The 22,175-nt window shown below is 38.8% G+C and overlaps 1 protein-coding gene across 8 annotated transcripts in view; it reads left to right on the forward strand.

Annotated features, from left to right (window-relative positions):
- The window catches only part of PCM1 (pericentriolar material 1), an 82,729-nt gene that overhangs the window by 31,634 nt on the left and 28,920 nt on the right, over positions 1 to 22,175 (forward strand). For 7 of the 8 annotated variants that reach the window (XM_019525986.1, XM_019525985.1, XM_019525988.1 and 4 more), the window contains 15 exons: positions 2,781 to 2,982; positions 3,281 to 3,454; positions 4,129 to 4,286; positions 4,654 to 4,871; positions 6,415 to 6,560; positions 6,642 to 6,771; positions 8,948 to 9,082; positions 12,166 to 12,356; positions 12,946 to 13,152; positions 14,143 to 14,365; positions 14,503 to 14,648; positions 16,779 to 16,969; positions 18,524 to 18,701; positions 19,375 to 19,727; positions 21,039 to 21,209. In XM_019525986.1, the coding sequence (XP_019381531.1) occupies positions 2,781 to 2,982; positions 3,281 to 3,454; positions 4,129 to 4,286; positions 4,654 to 4,871; positions 6,415 to 6,560; positions 6,642 to 6,771; positions 8,948 to 9,082; positions 12,166 to 12,356; positions 12,946 to 13,152; positions 14,143 to 14,365; positions 14,503 to 14,648; positions 16,779 to 16,969; positions 18,524 to 18,701; positions 19,375 to 19,727; positions 21,039 to 21,209 (2,823 nt within the window). The remainder of the gene's footprint in view (positions 1 to 2,780; positions 2,983 to 3,280; positions 3,455 to 4,128; positions 4,287 to 4,653; positions 4,872 to 6,414; positions 6,561 to 6,641; positions 6,772 to 8,947; positions 9,083 to 12,165; positions 12,357 to 12,945; positions 13,153 to 14,142; positions 14,366 to 14,502; positions 14,649 to 16,778; positions 16,970 to 18,523; positions 18,702 to 19,374; positions 19,728 to 21,038; positions 21,210 to 22,175) is intronic. The other variant, XM_019525987.1, reaches the window with a different exon arrangement.

Below are 22,175 nucleotides of genomic sequence, written 5' to 3' on the forward strand. Positions count from 1 at the left end.
ATTCTCCTTAGCTTGTTGAAGTCCGCCTTCCTGAAATCTTGGGCTGCTGCCTTGCTGCAGGCCTTTGCCACCTTGCGCTGGATGGTGAATTCCAGCAGGCAATGATTGCTGTCGCCTGTGGCCAGCACCAGGTCCAACAAGGCATCTCCCCTGGCGGGGCTGTGCATCTCCTGGGTTAGATGGAGATCTTGCATTTTGGCTAGGAACCTAAGTGAGCGGTCAGACCTGTCTGACTGCTCTTCCCAGTAGATGTCTGGAAAGTTCAGGTCACCCATGATGACCACGTCTTTTGACCTAACTACGTCTGTGAGCTGACTTAAGAATTCCTGGTCTACCTCTTCCCCTTGGTTGGGTGGTTTGTAGTAGACGCCTACCATTAAGTCTCTTTCCCCTCGACTGCCTTGTATTCTAACCCAGAGCACTTCAGTGTGCCCGTCCTCTGACCCTGTGCTACTTGATGAGGATGTGGATGCCTACCTGACCAGCTTTGGTAGTCTTTAAGGTCATATACTTCCCCAAAATGCTGCTTATTCACATCCTGTTTTAGGGCATATACATACACATGCAGAAATAGTGCCAGCCTCTATGTAGGTGGCATTTTCAGGACTTAGACAAACATGTTGATGGCCAAATCTGGCTGTGGTGTCCAGAGAACAATGTTGTCATTCTGTATTTACTGGGAAAGCATTGTGGAACTGCAGCTTCTTTGACTGATTAGCATGCTTGTGTTTCAGGTGGTACTTCCAAGGCGGTTCCTGCTTTCTGAGATGGCCAGTATTGACACTTTTTACTTTAATCTGCAAAACAAAGAAAACACATTTTCAGGCAGGGAAAGTACCTTTAATGTTCAAAATATATCTCAACATTCATAACTCGGAGCTGTCAAAAAACAAAGGATTAAACTAGAATTTACCAAGAGTTCTTAACTTCTCAAAGAATTACATGTAGTTTAATAGATGTAGTCACCTTTAAAAAAAAAAAAAACAAAACCCCCCCCCCAAATTTAAGTGAAATTTAACATCTTGTCCCTTCTTCTCTAGTATTTAGAACGTTACTGACAATAATGAAACTGTTAGGAATTTTCTGTTTGGGAAATGGATAAAAAGGAGCATAAAAAAGCCAGTAGTGGAATTTATCATGGGAGAAACATCTGAAAAGAATGTTTAGCAATTGTTTTCATGGAGGGCTACAGCTGTAGTGGGGATATAAGTACAAAATAATTTCCTCTAATTCTGTAACTGAATTAATCTTCTGTATCCCCCTGGAAACGGGAGATGGAAACTACTGTTCCTTTGCAGTGACTGGAGAGGGGTAGAATCTTTAAATGTGTATAACCTACCAGTGAGGGGCTTATTTCAGGTAGGTTTAGGAATAGGGTTCACTCTTAGAAATTACAGGCGCTAAATGAGCTGGTTTTAGGCATTATACTTGTTGATTTATCTGGTGGACTCTGTCAACTATTTGTAACTGGTGGACTCTGTCAACTATTTGTAACCTTCTAATCAGATATAGATAATCTCCCAGTTAAGTGTCTGCTTAGACTTTTTTAATCCTTGCATTTGGACCTCTATAAAATGAACACATGAATGTCCATTAACACTTTTAGAATGTTACAGAATACATGTGTAAGGAGCTGAGGATACAGCCTTTGACAAATAATTGATGCTAGCTTGGTGGATGACGTTTGTTACTTTGGGAAGAAACCTGTAATTACAGATCAGCAAAATATTATTGTTGGTCTAGACTCCCATCTGTATATATTCTAGTTTAATCCTGTTTATTCTTTGAAGAATCAGATGACTGAACTCGCAATACGTTCTTATACAGAGGAATATTACTGATTAGATTCAGTATAATCTCTTTATTTGCTGACATATTGTAAGTGTTTTGATCTATAAGCTCATCAAGAAAGTGTTTAAAATGAGCCAACACAAAGCTGCTTTTTTTTTTTTTTTTTTTTTATGCTTACCATATTTATTCAAATCCAAGACAAGGTTTCTTCCCCATTTAACCCTGGGGAGGAAGGATAGGATGGACAGGGGAGAGAAGCCCCTTGTCTTGGATTTGAGTACAAGGAAACTGAATGACTCCAGCCCTAGCTGGAGTGAGAGCCACAGAGCTGCCTGTTGCATCCTGCTGTATGTCCCCCAACTCTTCTCTTTAGCTTCCAGCTCCAGTCCAGGGCACAGAACATATGCCTGGGCTGGCCCCCAGCCCAGCCAGATGCAGGTGTTTCATTTTCCATGTATACAATCTAATTATTGGGGGTTTCCATCTTAAATGCAGAGTTGTCTTGGATTGGGGTAAATAAGCTGTTATTTGAAAGTCTCATGAAATTTAATAGAACAGTTCATATTTGTGTGTGGCTTAGGGAGAAGTTCATGACAGTATTGCAGAATAAAGCTTTATAAGGTTTCCAACAGCACATACATATTTAATTCAAAATCAATATGTACATTTTATTTTGAACTTTTTATAAGACAGTATAATGGCAGCTAAATAAAATGATGTATGTGCCTATACTTCATTGTATACAAAGGCATGGATCAGAATTCTATTTTGCTATTGTTTTTTGAGATGAATGAGATTGAAACTTTTAATATGTACAAATCTTAAGGTTACTAGCATCGTAATTTTTTTATGGACTTAGGGCCTTAAGCTTATGTTTTATTGCATGCACAAATTTTTATATTTGTTTTTATGTAAACCAAAAATAAAGGTTAATTTTATTCAATTTTTGCTTAGTCAAGTGTCCCATTACTTACCTTTTTTTTTTGTAGTTTTTCCTGCTTCTGGCTCCCCTCAAAGGAGTATCGATCAAAGAAGTACAACTTCAGCTGCTTCTGCTCCTGTGGGTATAGTAACTGTTGTCAATGGAGATTCCAACAGCCTAGCATCATCTGCTCCATATCCTCCGGACTCCATAGCTTCTCAAAATGAGAGTGAAGAAGATGAGAATCTGAACCCAACAGAAAAACTTCAGTAATATTTATATATTTTTAAACAAATTTCACTTTTGTGTTATGCTAGATGATTGCTCTTACAAATGATTTTTGTTTTTCCTAAATGGCCTATTTAAAGATCTAGATAACAAGAAAGAATGGAACTTATTAAGAAAACTTGGTTAGCTACTGCTTATTGTTTCCTGTGAAACAGCCCAAATTAACTGAGAGTTTGATAAACCTTACTGCTTATATTTATTTCTTCAGAGGTGTTCTATAAAGAACAGCATGCTATATTTAGGTCTGCTAACTGGGTGACTTCTGTGCTTTACTTCCAGGAAACTGAATGAAGTTCGCAAGAGACTGAATGAATTGCGTGAATTAGTTCACTACTATGAACAGACATCTGATATGATGACAGATGCTGTGAATGAAAATACTAAGGAGGAGGAAACGGAGGAATCAGAATGTGATTCTGACCATGAAAATCCACAACCTGTTACTAATATTAGGTTACAATCTTTTTATTTTGTTTACATTTTTAAATTTATGGCCTTAGCTGCTGTATTTTCTTCATGCAACGTGAATAACCATGTGTTACTAAGTACTGTGGTTAAATTCAGACTTTAACTCTTTGTGTCTAGTTTATCAGTCTGTCAGCTTGGTCCTTCAAAAATGGTGGGATTTGAAATGTGCCTAAGGTAATAAATCTAGTCTAGAGTACTGGGTCAAAAGAAATATCCCTTAAGACTAGGTTTGCATGATAGCATATCCTGTCAACAATATCTTCTGTTTTACAGAAAGGGGATTTCAGCCTGAGTACACAGGTGCAGATTATTTCACAGGAAACTTGATCCCAAATCATGTAAGGTGTTATAAATGTGAACCAAGTACTCTGAATGCCACCTGCAAAACAACATGTGGGCATTGTTTTGAGGATGTGTACTGTTGTAAACTGGTTCTTGTCCATAACAGACATATGAGCCATTGCATTGACCTGGTGCCTGATGTCAGAGGAATTGTTTAGAATGTACCTTTATACCAGCCATTTATCATGTTTAGTACTCTTAATCCAAAATGGTTGAAGTTGAAAATCCACTTGCTAATCTTTTAATGCATATCTTATTCTGTATTTTTAAAGTTTTAATGGACTGAGAACTGATACATGGTTAATGTTTCTCCCTAGAAACCCTCAGGGAATTGGTACCTGGGGTGAAATGAACAGCAATTCCAATATACAATGTGGAACTAATAATAGAGATGGAAGACACTTAAATATTGACTGTGAAATAAATAATCGGTCTGCTGCTAACATAAGGACTCTGAACATGGCTTCAGCTTTAGGTATGCTTTAAAATAATCTAATATTTGATTATTTTTCTAAATAAAGCTAATATGTTTTGGGAGAGTATTGCTTAATTATTTAGGCCTTCTTTTTTAATGGTAGTATTTGAGAGTATAAAATAAATTCTGTGTAGCCCAGTATTCTATATGTAGCAGTAGCAAGTAACAGATGTTTTGGAGAAGTGTTCTCTAGTGATTGATCCTGTTGCACTCTCCCAGTTACTAGTAATAATAGGATGTTCTAAACTTGAGGTTACATTTCAGAGCTTTCTGGGTTTAATATCTCTTTATGGACAAGTGGTCCCTAATTGTTTTTATCCCATTTATGTATGTCTGCATTATTGATGCATCCCCCGCTTCTCTTTAGATTGCCATAATAGGGAAGATGGCAAAGGTATTGATGTTCCACAAGGTGAAGAGGACGAAGCTGAAGAGGATGCAGCCAGTGAAGCTTCTTTATCTAGCCATAGAAGCAGCCTAGTGGATGATGCTGCTGGAGATGCTGAATTTGAACAGAAGATCAATAGACTTATAGCTGCGAAGCAGAAACTTAGACAGTTGCAAACTCTTGTTGCTATGGTTCAGGTATTTTTACAAATATAATTGTATTAAAGTGATATTTTTAAAGGCTTTTGTATGTATGAATGGAACTGGAATCTACTGAAAGCCTTTAAAGTGTGCATTAGAAAAACAAATTTATAATACGTTTAGAAGAATACTAAGGTCATTAATACCCCCAAAAATTCCCTGATTTATCACAGTGAATGACTAAAGTAAAAAATGAAAATTTATCTATTTTGGTACAGGGTATAGAAGATATTAACAAAATCAGTCACTTCTGAATTAAACTGTTCTGTTTTTTCCAAGTCACTGTAGTGGAAGAAGTGTTCAGGTTTTTTGTTTGTTTGTTTTTAGAAATAAGACATTTTTAATAAATCTATGGATAAAGTTTTGTAAAAAGCTTTTATTATGATGTTTAATGGCTCAAGGAGAAGCTGCCAGTGTCAGTTTTTCAACTTTTTTTTTTACTGTTTTGAATTTTCTCTCACTGATTTTAATGCTTTTTACATTCTCAGCTTGATTGTATTGGCACTACTTCAAATAATCTACAGTCCATACAAAAGACATGTGTTAAAAAATTGTACATCATGTACATGTAAAGGGAACTGAGATTTATGTACTCACTTACTGTTTAAAGGTGTTTATCTGAAAAATCAAGATGTAAATTAAAATTTGAAAGAAATGAAATTTCCATTGCTGTACATGCTACTGCTTAATTGTAGAGATGCTGAACAGCTACTTAACTAGTATAAATTATGTGACTGTGATTTGGTATTAATGCTCTTTGTGATCACTATAGATCATAGAAGGGTAGGGCTGTAAGGAACCTCAGGTGGGCATCTAGTTCAGCCCCCTGAATAAGCTATCCCAATTATGTTTGTCTAAGATACTTAAATGCCAGCCCTAGATACTGTACAAATACTTTACAGTGCTTGAATCCCTCTTTTGTGGTTTGCAGCTTGTTAGTTACTCAAATACAGAGATTTACATATGTGATAAAGGGTATTTTGTGCAGCAAGATAATTTTTTTGGCTTTTGTAATCACTGTACTTTAGTTTGACAGATTTGTGATGTTTATGATTAAATCGAAAAGCCCTGATCTCATGTAAGATGGAAATACCAGGAAGCCTACCCGCTGTCTCTCCCTCTTCCCCTCCCTCTCCCCCAAATAAAACCAAAGCCAACCTACTTGGGGAACACGTAGGGTGACTGTTTTAAAATATTGACTACTGTGGGATCAATTTTGTTTCCATTCATAGGAATTTTTCCATGACCTTCATGGGAGTGAAATTATACAAAATTTCTCTCTTCCCTTTTTAATTCTGTTCCTCTAACTCTTGTGGTCATAGTTTTACCAATGAATTTGTTTCAGTTTATAAATCACTGGCTATATGCCCATAACCAAACTGGCCATGGTCTACTGCTATAGACTATATTTTTATATTAAAAATATAGTCTTAAAGTACCTCAGACAAAGCTTTCCAAGCTGCTTAAATTTTGACAGAATATAATTTATGCTTGTGCCTAAAATTTTTGAAGACTACTGTCTGACCTGCTGCTGTTGCAGGATGATGACACTGAACCAGAAACAGCTACTGCTGCTGTGTCTAACATGGGTGACTTCTTCTTGGGTGATGTTGAAGAGGCAAAGCATCAACCAAACAACATCCGTGCTAGCACCAATAAGGAAGTAGGACTCAATGAAAAAGCAAGGTACATCTTTTCTAGTGATTCTAGAAGGTCACAGTTTCAGTAAATTTCTTGCTGAATAATATACAGATTGTCTTGTTATAGAGAGAAATTCTATGAGGCTAAACTTCAGCAGCAGCAGCAAGAACTTAAACAACTACAGGAAGAAAGGAGGAAGCTGATTGAGATTCAAGAGGAAATTCAGGTTTTGCAGAAGGCTTGTCCTGATCTTCAAGTATGTAGAATATGCTGTTTCACAGTCTGAAATGAATATTGGGCAGAAAGATGTTGAATGTATTCAACATAAGTGGATTTTCTAGTATAAACATTGGATATAGAATTTTAAGTTGGTTTTTTTTTTTGTATATACTTACACGTTTCAGTTTAAGTTTGTAGCTTTGTTGAAAGTGAGAGAGAATCCATGTGATCAGAAATACCGTGTATGCATCCCTGCCGATTTTAAAACCTCACTAAAATTTATTCATCTAACCTGTAAGTTAAGCACTATAGCATTTCTTCTAGAAAGTTAGTCTTCTTTTTCTAGACTTGAAGAAATGGAAAAATCTGCCTAATGCCTACATTAGTTATTCAAGTGATAAATTAGTTGGACTAGTTAAATACTTCCATCTAGTCTAATTTTTTTGTTTAGTCTTCAAACATTGGATAGCAAAACTTTTTACTTGATTAAAGAGTCATGTGTTTGTTCGCACTGGATTTATGACCCAGATGCCTTGTTTTGGGTGGATCCAAACCCTCAGATCAATGACTTTTTTTAATTCGATACTAGGCAAATTTTATTGGTACACAGAGTGATAGCAGGTAAGAGTAAATCAGGCAACGCAAACCAACCCTCCCCCCCCTCAGTTCTGTATCTACTAGTTCCAGGGTTCAGAGGGAAGGTACATTTGGCTAGTATGTAAGCTTCACCCTGTGGTTCTTTCTTGATTATCAGCAGTCTTGGAGATTTGAGGGCTGAGGCCCATCGTCCCTAGTAGGACATTGAGACGGGGTGGTGGTGCGCCCTCTGTCCATGGTGGCCTTGGGTCCCCCCCCCCCCCCCCGGGGGGGGGGGGGGGGGCCCCAGGCCCCCAGGGACGAGGGGGGGCCCCCCCCCCCCCCCCCGGGGGGGGGGGGGGGGGCCCCAGGCCCCCAGGGACGAGGGGGGGCCCCCCCCCCCCCCCCCGGGGGGGGGGGGGGGGGCCCCAGGCCCCCAGGGACGAGGGGGGGCCCCCCCCCCCCCCCCCGGGGGGGGGGGGGGGGGCCCCAGGCCCCCAGGGACGAGGGGGGGCCCCCCCCCCCCCCTGCAGGGGGGATGGGACCTTTTGCTGCTCTGAAATCCCTCCTTTTGTTTTCTTTCTCCTCTGACTTTTTATTCCCAGGTACCATTGATGGGTTTCCCTGTGGTCGTCCATGCTGTCCACGTTCTGTTGTGTTAACACATTCCTTTGTACAAACCCATCACATGCACGCACCTTAATTTGGTCACTTACCAGTGTCTTGATTTGGGCATGCCTGGCCTCCTAATTTGGTCTGTACACCAAAACTGGAAATCCCAGCAGCTTTGCAGCTGGTCACTGTGACCTGGTGCCAACACAGCAAGCCTATTTTTTGTTACGGATTTTCAAGGAATACTGTGGTACATGTCTTCAGTTTCCCTAGCCTGTTTGTCTGCTGGCTTCCCTCCAAGGTTAAGAATGTAAAACTTGGTTACAAGCAGGCTTTAGGAACCAATTAACCCTTGCTGCTCCCCAGAACCATTGTTTTAATTCATATCTACTTTACCTACAAGCCAGTTTTTAAAAGCAAACCCCTAAATATCATTTTCTAACCATCAATGTTATATGAATCTTCCCCTTTACTATATTTGTGGACCATAATCCAAATCATTTTTTAAACTTCTCTGGGATGAAATCAATTTTAAAAATACAATCAAGCTTTTTAAATCTTCCTATAACACAAGTTTCACAAGACTCAAAGAGCTGAAACTTGTTGGATAAAATCTAGGTTTTTTTTTCCTGAAGTAAAAAGACTAAAATTGGACTTGGTATTGGAATGATCTCCCTGAAGTCATATACACAAGGATATTATCACCTTCCTACTTCTACACGTTAGTTCCTTCCTTTGAAGTTACAAGGATCACTTTAATAGCCTTGGGTACGTTATTATCATCCTAAGAATGCATGGTCAGTGCGTTATCTGACTGGACTTTAGGGTTTGGCTTGGTTTTAGTTTTGTTTTGGGGGAGGGAGCAGTTGCATCTCAGAAAGTCTAAGATCTGTTACAAATTACTGATAAGGGGAACATATACCATAAATAGAGATTTATGGTCCATTAACCATAAATAGAGATTACAGAAAGCAAGAACTTCTGGTATTTTTCTTTTAATAATCCTTTTTACTTTTTTCTTTCAGTTGTCAGCTAGCATGGGGAGTTGCCCAGCCAATAGACAGACTTCCCCTGCTACTTCAACACCAGCCATTAATGAAAATAGTGCAGCTGGCAAGCCTGTACTTCAGCATGAGGACTCCATACCAGTGGGCAATGAGGTGCTTGACATTTGTGACTAGTTTGTGAATCAGTAAAGTGTTAGGATAGAAATGTTCAAGATATTTTAATTTTTTTTCAATATTTTTAATTAAAAGTACTTTAGTGAGATGGGGAGTGAAATAGCTGAGTTGTGTCATGGGGTTGGAAGGCACTTCAGGGATTATCTTGTGTAACTCTGCACAAATGCAAAATGTGCTGTTCCTAAATGATTCTGCATAGGAATCTAAGCACCCCAAATTAATTCCACAACTTCCCCAGGTTGCTCGTTCTGCTGTGCTACAAGTTGGGTAGTTTATTTCTAGACATTTAATTTTAATCTATTTTGTTGTATTTAAACCCATTGCATCAAGTCTTTTTGTTTGTGGCAGGGATCAACAATTTTCTTCCATCTTCATGGCAGCATTTCTAGCATCTGAAAGTTATGATTTGTCTCTTTTTAGTACACTAAACGAGCATGGTTCCTTGAACTTTTTCCTTGTATGGTTTTTATTCCAGTCCTTTTACCATCTTAGATGCTTGTGCCCAGTTTTTCTGTGTCCTTAAACACTGGTGTGCAAAACACTACTCCATCTGAGGCCTAAACAGCATGGAATAGAGTAATACTATTGTTTCTTATGTCTTGCCTACAGTGCTTCTGTTAAGAACAACACAAAAATGTATTTAGTTTTTAAAGCAGCAGCATGTTGCTAACTTGTTTAGTTTGATTCATCATAACCCCTGGTTCCTCTCAGCAGTACTGCTGCCCAAGCAAAGTATCCCTTATTCTCTGTGTGTTTGGTTTTGTTCCTTATGTGCATCAGTCTCCACTTGTCTTTGTCTCCACTTGTCCGTAATCCAGTTTTCTAGTTTATCGTGGTCCTTTTGAATTTTAATGCTATCACCTAAAATTTTTGCAATCCTAACAGCTTTTGTGTTTTCTGCAAATTGGATTTAGTGTATGTACACGTACATGTGCACCTTGGATGTACCTTGTTGTGGTTATTCAGTTTTGTATACACTTAATGATAATTACATCTAGCCCACATTTCTCTTGCTTACTTATGAGAATGGCATGTGGGACTAAGTTTAATATATATTTTTCTCACTAAAGAAAGGATATACTTAACTTTACGAACAACAATTTAAGCAGACTATTGAAGCAAATATTGTCTTAAAAATTGGCTTTCAAACTTGTGAATTTTGAAATCCTTATTTTTTTTTTAGTTTATTATTTCTTATTATTACTTTTCATCCTCCCAAAAGTAATTCATTAGACTATAACTAGCACCTTCTGTTCAGTCTAATTGTCTGTTAGAACACTGAAAATTGGTGGTGATTTTTAAGTTGAGTGTTAAATGGACAAATGTATTAAAAAAAGGTTTGATCACTTTCAGCAGAAATTGAATTCCAAGTACAATCCCTGCATCCAGGAAACACTTCAAGCTGATAAAAGGAGGCAGGACTCACCAGGTTCCTATCTCTCCCTTCATGCATCATCAGCGAACATTTGATGCATGTTTATATTTGAAAATCAGCTTCTTGCTTCATAGCAGATGCACACAAATGCAGTTCTATCCTGATGTCTTATAGATAGAGAATTTGTGCATATACATACTCGCATCCATGTTTTATCTCTTTCTTTAGCCAGTCATTTTTTTAAATTAATAGATATATGTTGAAAGTAACATATCTTCGCCCAGTGCATATAGACAGCTCCATACTTGCTTAGACTGGGTACACACAGTGGGTTTGTGCACTGGCTGTGTATACACCTGGGACACTTATATTTGCCTGTTGTAGATATGTAGACATTTGAAAATGTAGTTGACTAAAATCCATGACTACCAGGACTTAGATTCAGGAACAGAGGATGTCAGACAGAGGCTCCGCATCTGGGAAGCCTAAAGCCAAAAGATTTGTTCTATGTACCCCTTTGCCCAGAGCGTATTTGAGCCTGTCTGTCTCTGATTTACCAGCATAATGCTCAAATCACCATGTTATGGGCCGGGCATTATTCTTCCCTCTTTAGCACTCCTTTTGATGCTGATGCTTTGCAAGATTTGTGGGGCAGGACAAACCAAGCAAGACATTAGGTATGGCTCTGAGGTGGCTGCTGGTCTAGAAGGGAAAGGGCCATAGGTTCCAGCTCTGGGCCTTTGTTCCCTGTGTGGCAGAATCTGTCCCCATTCTACTTTTTTCTTTTCAGTTACTTCTTCACAATCGGCACCTTCTGTTCTGTCTAGTGATCTGTTAGAACATTGAAAATAGGCGGTGATTAAGTTAAGTGTTAAATGGACAAGACATTCTAAGAATAATGTTGATGTATACAAAAAGTGTGTACTAGGTTGTATTCTTCACACCCTCCTTTATCTCTTTAGATTTTAAGGTATCCGGGACAGGTGTCATTTCCTACATATTTTTAGAGCCCTTTCTTATTGGAGCTTCTCCACTATAAGGCAAACTATAAGGCAAACAATAATTGTGCTTTTGTTCATAGAGGATAAGTACAGATGGTCAAAAAGCCCAAGACTGAGCCAATTCAATCTTCACAGGTTTAGCCTAAGCTGTGTAGATTCAACCAATAAGCAAGTGAACAGACATTCATTTTTGGTTCTGGAAATGCAGCCACATGCCTGCAGTGGCCCAGGCTAGCAGCTGAGGGCAGTGGAACACGCCTCCCTACTCTGCTGGAGCAGACAGCTTGGAACAAGGCTAGCCCACCCATCCTGGTGGAGTGGGGGTTGTGGGAGAGGTGCAAAGCATCTTGGGATGCTGGGGGACTGTGAGTTAACTTGAATCTGGAGGGTATCTGGAGCAGAAGTCCCATCCAGGTTTATGTTAAACTGGTTTCAGCCATTTTAAAAGTGGTTTATGTGTGCTGAACTTCTGTTGTTACATATTTGAAGCGGTATCCAATCACTTGTAGTGGTTTATGTATAATTTCTGTCCCTAGCCTGTCAGAAGCAAATGCTACACTTTGTACTACAAGCATGACAGTTTGTAGTATAGGGTTATTTTTAGTTCATTTGTGTTTGTTTGTTAATTTCTTTTGGGAATATTTGTTTTAAATGAAGCTGAAAATCCAACCTTTCATTTCAAATAGTTGTGGTCTGAGATGCTTAGACATGAGATTTCAAGAGAAGAGCTACGACAGAGAAGAAAGCAACTCGAAGCTTTAATGGCTGAACATCAGAGGAGGAGAGATCTGGCAGAAAATACATCTACTGTTGCTGCATCTCTTAGAAGTGATGGATCAGAAGCTCAATGTACTCCTCAACAAAGTAGGACAGAAAAGTAAGAACATAAATTATACATTTTTTTAAATCTTTTTTTTGCCCTCTGAAAGTTGGAAATACTTAGTGTTATTGTTGAAGAGAAGTGGGGAAAGGCTTTTCAAATTAAATGGAGCTAAAATTAAAAAGAAACTAGAATTTACTATTTTTCTCTTGGGCACTAGGTGTGAAATTTTAAGAGAAATTTTTAGATGTGTCAGTTTTAATTTCATCGCCTGCAAAACAAAATTAGTTGTTGATATTGCGTTTGCTCCTGAAATAAGTGATTTTTGTTGTTATTTTACCATCATTTTCAAAGTTATTTCCTCTCATTGCTGGGTTAAAAATCTTCATAAAGAAAAAGGCAGTATCAGAAGTACTGCCAAATGCACAAAAGTTGTTCTGATTGTATGTGATATTGTTGCAAATAAGCAAGCAAAGACAAAGAAAATGAATTTCCAGTAAAGCTTGTTCTTTCTGGTATTATAGCAATGCAAAAAAAAAAGTCAAGTATTTTTGAAGCTGCTTGCTGTGCCAGTTTGTGTTTACCAACATTATAGTATACAGTTAATAGTATTCTAATATATTGTTTATTGTCTAATGTTTGCTAGAACAATGGCTACATGGGGAGGCTCTACACAGTGTGCTCTAGATGAAGAGGATGGAGATGAAGATGGTTATCTTTCTGATGGACTTGCTCAGGCAGAGGAAGAGGAGGAAGAGGATGAACAAGAGTCTAGTTCTAATGGAAACTTCTCTATGTATCCCCATAACAACACTAATCCAGGTCCATATTGTGTTAAGGAAAATAAAGAGAGGTTAGTTGTGTTATTGACTAATATCAGCATAACATTAAATGTGAGTTTTTAACAAAGAAATCTATTGTGTTTTTGTGACTTTGTATTGAATAATTTGCGGTAACAGTTCATCATGGCTAAGTACAGACAGTCAAAAGGCTTGAGGCTGAATTGATTTAATTTTTCCAGGTTAGTCTAAGCTACATAGACTGAACCAAACAGCGAACAGAAATTCCTTTTTGATTCTGGAAAAGCAGCCTGCAGTAGCACAGGCCAGAAGCCAGGCAGTGCTGGAGCATACCTCCCTGAAGCAGACAGCAAGGGCCAAGGCTAGCCTGCCCACCCTACAAGGGGAGGGGTTTGTGCAGGATGGACCACAGCATCCTGGGATACTAGGGTACTGTGAATTAACTTGAATCAGGAGGGGATCTGGGACAGAAGTTCCATAAACTGGTTTGACCTAAATGAGTTAAGTCTGATATTACATACATTCAGGCTTATTTTAAACTGGTTCTGGCTTATGTGCACTGAACTTCTGTTGCAGATGTGAACTGGTTTTCAGTTACTTATACTGATTTATGTGTAATTTCTGTCCCTAGCCCATGTGTCTGAAAGGCTTGTAGCCAGTTCAGAACCCAGCAACATGTACGAGTAGTTTGAAATACTCCTTTTAATTTGTGTACATTATTATTGGATTTAGTCTGCTATCAAACTTCCTGTTAATCTAGTTTTAAGTCCTTCTCAAGTTTGCTGTGCCTGTACTAGTCCTGAGTAATTTAAAGACTGTTCAATTTCTACCCTTCCCCCCCACCAAACAGGTCATACCAAAAATTTAAATACTTAAAGGAGTATGGCTTCTTTGGCATAAGATAAACTAAAACTCATGGTGGTGGTTATTAATTGTGAAAAGCTTACATAAAACTGAAATATCAATCATTTCTATTTAAAAACTTCATTTTAGATTTTTTTGTGTGTGTGTAAACTTCTGTCTTCACGCTCCTTTTTCCTTAGATGGAAGAACCGCCGCCCTCTTTCAGCAGATGGGAATTATCGTCCGTTAGCTAAAGCAAGGCAACAGCAGAATATTAGCATGCGGCGGCAAGAAAACCTTCGGTGGATGTCTGAACTCTCTTATGTGGAGGAAAAAGAACAATGGCAAGAGCAGATTAACCAGTTGAAGAAACAGCTTGAATTTAGCATCAATATTTGCCAGACCTTGATGCAGGATCAGCAAGTAAGATGTCAAAAGCAATTTTTATGTAGAGTAATAATAGAACAGAATATATTTTCTTTTGGTGCTGTTACTTCATGCTTTTTCCAGGCTATGATTTGAGAAGGTTCCTGCCATTACTTTTGGTTTCTTTTCCACAGACCCTCTCTTGTCTGCTGCAAACTCTGCTTACAAGCCCTTACAGTGTAATGCCTAGTAATGTTGCATCTCCACAAGTACACCTTATAATGCACCAGTTAAACCAATGCTATACTCAGCTGACCTGGCAACAGAACAATGTTCAGAGGTAAGCTGTCTTTTATCTTGTATTTATTAAAGACTTTTTCTAACGGTTAAATTGAAAAGAATCAAGAACGAGAGAAATCTTGCTTCTTTGGTACTTTAAGTAAAGCAGACTGAGTATTGTACCACTTTTTAAAAATCTTTCTTCTCAGCTGAACCTGTAAACATATGCAGGACATTTAAATCTAGTTTAGAGCAACTATTATAACTGTTAAGGTCCAGAAATGAAAATTTTTTTTCACAGGAAGCAAGATTATAAGGTAAGCCATTTTACCTTCAAACATAAGATACGCCTGTCAATGTGGATAATATTGCATAGAAAAACGTTCCTTTTGCATATTTTTATAAAGTTGCGGGCTTGTCTCCCAGGACAGCTGATGCACTTCACTCTACAGGTGTTGCTTGGGATTGTTGTCCCATAGATCCCAGCCACTTCTAGGACTTCAGAGGCCCACAGGTACTGCAGGGGACTTCCAGGGTACATGTCCACAAGCAGAGAACAAGGGAACCCTCATGAGGGCTTCCTGTTCTGCCCTCCCTCCCCCACACCCTTACTTCCTGACCCAGGGTGCAGCACCATGAAACACATGCCCCAGGGAATCTCCCTGCAAGAAATCCCTGGTACAGGTTTTCCTCGCTTTATGCTGTACATGTGTTCCTGGAATACAGTGCATAACTCGAATTCGCCTAAAGGGAACCCACCTTACAATATAACAAATAAGGATACGTTTCAAAACCGTGACTGTACTGACCCCCAGACCCATTTCTACCACTTCTACAAGACAATGTTGGTACTTACCAACAGCAGAAAGTACACACAAGCACAGGGTAGTAGTGAATATTTAGTTGGTGTGAAGAGAGGGTGGTGAAGGGTGTTAATGTTAGTGAAGTTCTCTTGCACTTCATTGATAGGCCAGCGAGAGGGGTAGGAGATAAGCTAGCGGGATGCTTATAAGCCATTATAGGGATGGCAACTACAAAAACGAGTGTCGCAGACAACTGGAAAGGAGCACAGATTTACACAGGAGACTATATTTTGTTGCACATCACTCCCACAATGCACTGTACAAAGCAGCTGACTGCAGGCTTCCACCACACCGATCAGATAGGAGTGAATTTACCTTGCATATAATGAATTTGGTATAAAAAGGGTCATCGCATAAAAGTGAATTCTCACATACAGAGCCTGCATAAAATGAGGGAAACCTGTAGCTTTTCATACTGCTGCACCCCGTGTCTGTAAGTGAGGGACTCCATAGTTGTTCACCTGCTTGCAGATATGCACTGCAGAAATACCCCTGCAGGCGTGGAATGGGGAGGGAAGCAGGGAACTGGGTTTTCCTGCTCTGTGCCTGTAGGGGAACTCCTGGGGTGTGCATCTGCAAGTGTGCAGTGAGGAAGCCCATGGAGTTCCCTGCTCTACACTTGCAGGTGCTAGCTCCAGGTCAGGGCCAGGTGCATGGGGCTGTTATCACACAGGATCAGGCCTCTGAAGCCCCAAGAATGCCTGCCTCAGGTGGGTGGAGAGTGTAGGGAGCCACAGGCTGCCTGCATTCTTGTGCTGTGTTCAAACAAATGCCTGCTGAGAAAAATGGTACAAGCTATTACTATGAATTGTCATGGCCACAATGTTGGACATTTGTGGAACAACAAGAAAAGTGGAAATTAGTTTTCTTGAGTTTTCTGCCTCCGTAAGTTGCAGCAGCATAGGGGCAATGGTTATTTTCAGTGTTAGAAAATATTAGATTTAAGGTTGCAAAGATGACCATAAATCCATCTGTTTGTACATCAGTCCTATGCCTGAATGAAACAGAAACCATGTGGCAAGAAAAAATATTACAATATCATGTAACTGCTAACTGTTACAATTCATGCAGACATGGGAGTAGATTATTTTAACCCAAGCAAGACAGTTTGTTACAAGACAATTTTTTACTCATATGGCACACTATCATTACTCCTATTTAGTGTATTCAGAATTGCTACAGGAAGAAAATCTATTGGTTTTATTCATTTTAAAAGTGTTATTCTTGGGTGTGTCTATCTAGAATGTAACATATGTATAGGCAACACAACTTGAACTGCAGTTACTGCAAGGTATTGTTCAATTTTCAATGTTTTTGCCTTTTTGTAGGTTGAAGCAAATGCTAAATGATCTTATGCGCCAACAAGAACAGCAGCAGGAGAAGCCACAAAGGAAGGAAAGAGGAAGCAGTGCACCACCACCTCCATCACCTACTATATTTTGTCCTTTCAGTTTTCCTCCACAACCTATGAATCTGTTTAATATACCAGGATTTACTAATTTTTCTTCTTTTACACCAGGTATTTCTGGAAATATAAAGGGGATTGCCAAATACAATGGTTTAATATAAAGATTACATAAATGTTACTTGATTCTTGTGTTGTGTGTTAAGAGATTGTTAAAAATGCTGCTTCAAAGCAAGTTATTCCTTCCTGTCTTCTCTCTAGTTCCACTCCTAACATAATTAATCATAGCCCATGTAGAACTGCTAATGTTCTGATTTCCCTTCCTTTCTCCAAGGAATTTTTTTTTTTGGCTCAAGGAAAGGGCCCAGACACTTCTGAATGAACCTGTCTTCTCCTAGCAAATGGTAGCAAATATTTGCTGCCGAGAAGTAGTAAATCCATTTTGATTTCAGTATTAAGGGTCAGACTCCCTTCAGGAAATGAGAAAGAGAAGTTAGTGTTGGTGTTGGGTTTACCATCGTAGTGCTGATATTTGAAGTCTCTCGCATCAAATATACCAGAAGCAGTGTTAAAATGAGCTTCTACATGAGATCCTTCTAATGTTTTTGAAGAATGCCTTTTTTCTGGGGATTGAATGAATTCATTACTTGACTTGCTACTAAGATTACTTGTGCTTGTTTAGAATTGAGAGCTCTAGTAATAGCCATTAACTTCTCAGTTGCTACTAACTAGATATGTAGTGTAACTATTTCCTTAAGAATGAAGGCATTTTTTAAATCATTACCGATCACACAAATTACATAATGCCTTCTGTTCAGTAACATTTGTTTATTCATAAAACCTTCTTTTGTTAAATTAGATTTGTTACCCAAATCTTTTACAATATTCCTGTTTCAGTGAAGGCAACAAATACCTAGTTTTTAGTTTTGTGTTTAAACAGTTCATTCAGAGACGCAAGTGGCACAGTAGATTAATTGTGAGCTACTAATATAAATATCATAAAATTCACGGAACTTTACCTGCACTGAATTCTGTGCCTTCTGGCTTTTTGTATTAAGAATTTGCCCTTATTTCAGTCAGCAATGGCATATCAGCAGAGTGGTTTTTGTCAGGACAAACTTAACATAGATCAGTGATTGTCAGCCAGAGTGCCAGGGCATGCTGGGGTGCTGCCAGATAGTTGAAGGTGTGAAGAGAGAAATCAGGCTTAGGTTAGTCCCTGCCTGGATGATTCCCCCACCCTTTGCTTAAAGAGGTAAGCACTGTAATACATAAATTAGTTTTGGAAATTGGGTGCCACTTAATTCACTAAAGTTTTATGAAGAGGTACCATTGAGGGGTGCCTCAAGTCCAAAAAAGGTGGAGAAATATTGATCTAGATTAAAGTTGAAAGAATGTATCCTCAAGATATGTATAAAACTCTACTCCATAAAAGTGGCAGCTTTCCTCTTCTAAATTGCATTCATGCTGAGAGCTATTCAGCGATGGCTGACATTGGGAGAAAAATCCCTCGGTATTTTTGTTTCAGAGCCACTGCTTGTCGTTCATCTGTTGTTATAGAGTTGTCCTATCCCTTTCATCTCTAATAATTACTTAAATACTACGTGATCTAATATTGCGTGCTTCTGTACACATGCCATGTTTTTCAGTTTTTATTTACTCTGACAGGTATCCATATCAACCCTGCTTTTCCTTCTGGTTTTGGAGATTTTCCACAAAATGTTACCTCACTCGGCCAACAGCAACAGCAGCAACCATTAGATCATAATGCTTCTGGAAAAACTGAATACATGGCATTTCCAAAGCCCTTTGAAAGCAGTTCTTCTATTGGAGCTGAGAAACAAAGGTATTTTAATTTCATATTAGAATTCACCTTTTTATCCTTCTTTACTTGTAACTTGTGTTTTTGGGAACACAATTAATATTAAAGTTTTTGCCTTTCAAATAAACAGTTGAATTCAAGGGTGAACTATATGTTCCTCTAATTTCCTGTTCTCTCGCTAGCTTTGTCTTTCATGTATTGACTAAGAAAATTGTTTTTTATGTATGTGAGCAGGTTTTGGTTTGCTTGAAAGCTGTGCTGGCTAGAATCGGGCACGCTTTTTTTAAAAGAAGTTTATAGTTAGAAAAAATATTTCCCTACTTTTAAATCCAGGATATGAGTTTTGATATGCCTTCTTTGATCCCACTTCTTTTGTTTTTTAAGTTAGAATATACTGTTCTGAGAACTGATATTACTTTTTAAGAAGAGGGTTGGTGGTGCAGTAATAAGATGGACCCCAAAAACTAAGTTGCCCTAGTTTAGCTATTCTTTACCATAGGGAAATTGTGGGCTTCACAAAACAGCTGTTGTGCAGTAACTTTTTGAATAAACCATGGCCTGCAGCTAATTCACTTTTATTTGTTTATGCTTGGGACATGTAATCCACATATCACAGATGGACTGGTTTATGCAGTTCCTTCCCAAAAACACTATGTTGTTGCATGTTTATTTTGCAACTGTTTTGTATCTTCATCAGGTGCCGGAGACAACCAGAAGAGGAACTGGAAAATGGATCCAGTTGGCCTAATGACAGTCAGGAAGGAAGAAAAGAAAAACAGTCATTTGTGAAGACAGGGTATTCATTAAAAAACATGGCCTCTGGTAATCACAAAAATCCATCAGATACCAGGAGGAGAAGAGAATGTGATGAAGAATCTTTGGAGAGCTTTAGTAGCATGCCTGATCCAGTAGATCCAACTACTGTGACTAAAACATTTAAATCCAGAAAAGCATCAGCACAGGCCTGCTTGGCATCTAAAGATAAAACACCTCAATCAAAGAATAAGAAGAGGAGTTCTACACAACCTAGAAGCCGGGCTAAAAATACTGGTAGGTTTTAAGAAGGTCATGTAGCATTTTGATTGCAACTTCAATGGCTCTTCAGATATTTTCTTGATTCTAGTTGGTATCCATAACAAATGAGATTTTTGGAATGTGCTGTGCTGGAAAAGAGGCCAGATTTAAAGAGAGGAGGACATATAGGGCAAATTGAGCAGATGATTTCTCCCTAAATTCTTGTGTACGTTGATGGCCCACACAAGGAGTGGGGAAAGGTATGGAAAACTAACATCTAACAAAGGTGGCAATGAACAGTGGTTTATTAAACAGGAAAGGCTGATTAGTCCTAATAGAGAAACAAGCTTAAATTGATGTTTGATTTAATTTTCAAAGATGTGATAAATGTGCGTCAAATACATTAGTGCTGATAAGAGTCCTTTTAAATTACCAGTACACTTCTGCTGTAATATTGGTTTGAGAATCACACATCTTGCAGACTCTTAGCAGAGGTGTACCTGGGTAGTTCTGTACCCTGGGCACTAGCAGTGCATGATGGGCAGAAGCTACAGCTAGCAGTGGCAGAGGGAGCCCGGCCAGCAGTGTGGTAGCTGCTCTTTGTGTCCCCCCTGCTCACTCATTGGTACAAAACACCTTTTGTAGACGAGCCTACGAACTTCACTTCATAAATCTACTGGACATGGACTAAATATAGATATTGGATTTATGACATTATAAACCTGCCTGCCATCTAATAACCCCAGGTAGCCTGATTGCATTTTACTAGCTACCTTGTATCTCAGTTCAACATTTTCCATTCCCACCCACCCAACAACCTGTGTCTCACCTATTTGTCTCCCATTCCCTCTGAACCTTACTGCCACACATTTGCATTTTCACAGACCTGCATTTTGGCTTCTATTCCACTGAGGAGAGCACATAACACCAACAGACTCTCTGTATGCCTGAAGAAGGGTGTTTGTGCCTGAAAGCTTGCAAAGAACAATTTTTTTCCAACTATTTAGTTGGTCTAATAAGATATCACATCTACCCAAAGAACCTTGTCTGCCTATTGGAATTCTGTATATAGTAGTACTGGTGCCAATGCTTTGAAATGTATATTGGAAAAAATTAGGTCACAGAAAACAGTATAAGGGAGGTAACAAGGTAAAATATATATCTTGTAATGCAGCGCTGAGAGTGATAAGATGATTTAGCCTTGTTGGCCTTAAATCTGTGGATTTTTATTTTTGTGCATACACTAGAAACTCTGCTTTGATACACATTTAAGCTGCTATTAAACTTGACTAAGAACAGGTTATCTTAAGATTTCTTTATTTGTAAAGAACCACTTCTTCTTTACAGAAGGTTATGAAAGTGCCAGTGCCTCTAGTACCTGTGAACCCTTCAAGAATAATAAGAATAAGCATTCCACACAGAATGAAGAGGTTGTTCAAGGAAAAGTGTTCAGCAAAAAGAATCAGGAACAGCTGGAAAAAATAATTAAGTACAGTAGATCTACAGAAATGTCCTCAGGTATTTTTTCCCCCTTAATACTAAGTCTTTCTATAAACTAGGTTTTGAAAGATTTTTCAGGATGGGATTTTTCAAATAGTTTGTGACTTGATTATAAAAACAGAATCACTTTTAAGAAAATGATATTAGATGTGATTTAGAAAGGACACGCTACTAATGCTTAGCAAACTTTTTTTTGTTATTTTTCAAAATACTGTATACACTGGTACTTGTGAGGCAGAAAATGACTTTGAAGTAGACAGGTTATTTAATTTTTTAATATGATCTTGAAACACTGAACTGTAATCTACTATAAAAACATACACAGAGAAATATGTAGCTACTTGCGCATGTTTCATGGGAAGTGCTAGCTAGACTGTCTGATGTGTTGCACGTGAAGTTTTTAATTTTATATTGGACAGCCATTCACTTTTTCTTTCTGGTCAATTTTAAAGGGATACTTTTAGGAGCAAAATCATTTTTAGTAAATCTTTACCTCCTACTAGTATCCCTCAAACTAGTATAAATTCCTTACATTACCATTTCCAGTCCTTACTTTTTGTGTGAGTCTCAAGCTGGTTCATGAAAATGCTCATTTTCAGGGGTGTCAAATTTGAATTAGTTGGGGAGAGCTACATTTTCTTCTTTCCAGTGCCCACAGGTTGCACCCCTTCTCGCGCGCTGATAGCCCCAGTGGAAGCTGTGCCACCAGTGGTGAGGCTTCCTATAATGACAAGTAACAGCTTGACCCTGTGGGGGCGGGGGATGTGCATGCAAGTCCCATGGCAAAGCCTCTGCCTGCTCTACACATCTGGAACTATGTGAGGAACAGGTGGGTGCTTTGCCCCTTTGCCTCAGGGAGGCTTTCTGTGAGCCCAGTCTCCAGCCCTGTCAGCTGCCCTTTGCTATCAGCTCTTCCTAGTTGGGCAGCTGGACCAGTTTGGGGAAGAAGCAGGGAGTGGTGTTTTCTGCTGCCCCACTCCCCTC

Source organism: Gavialis gangeticus, unplaced genomic scaffold (assembly GCF_001723915.1).
Source record: "Gavialis gangeticus isolate Ggan-Ray unplaced genomic scaffold, GavGan_comp1, whole genome shotgun sequence".
Taxonomy (NCBI): Eukaryota; Metazoa; Chordata; order Crocodylia; family Gavialidae; genus Gavialis; species Gavialis gangeticus.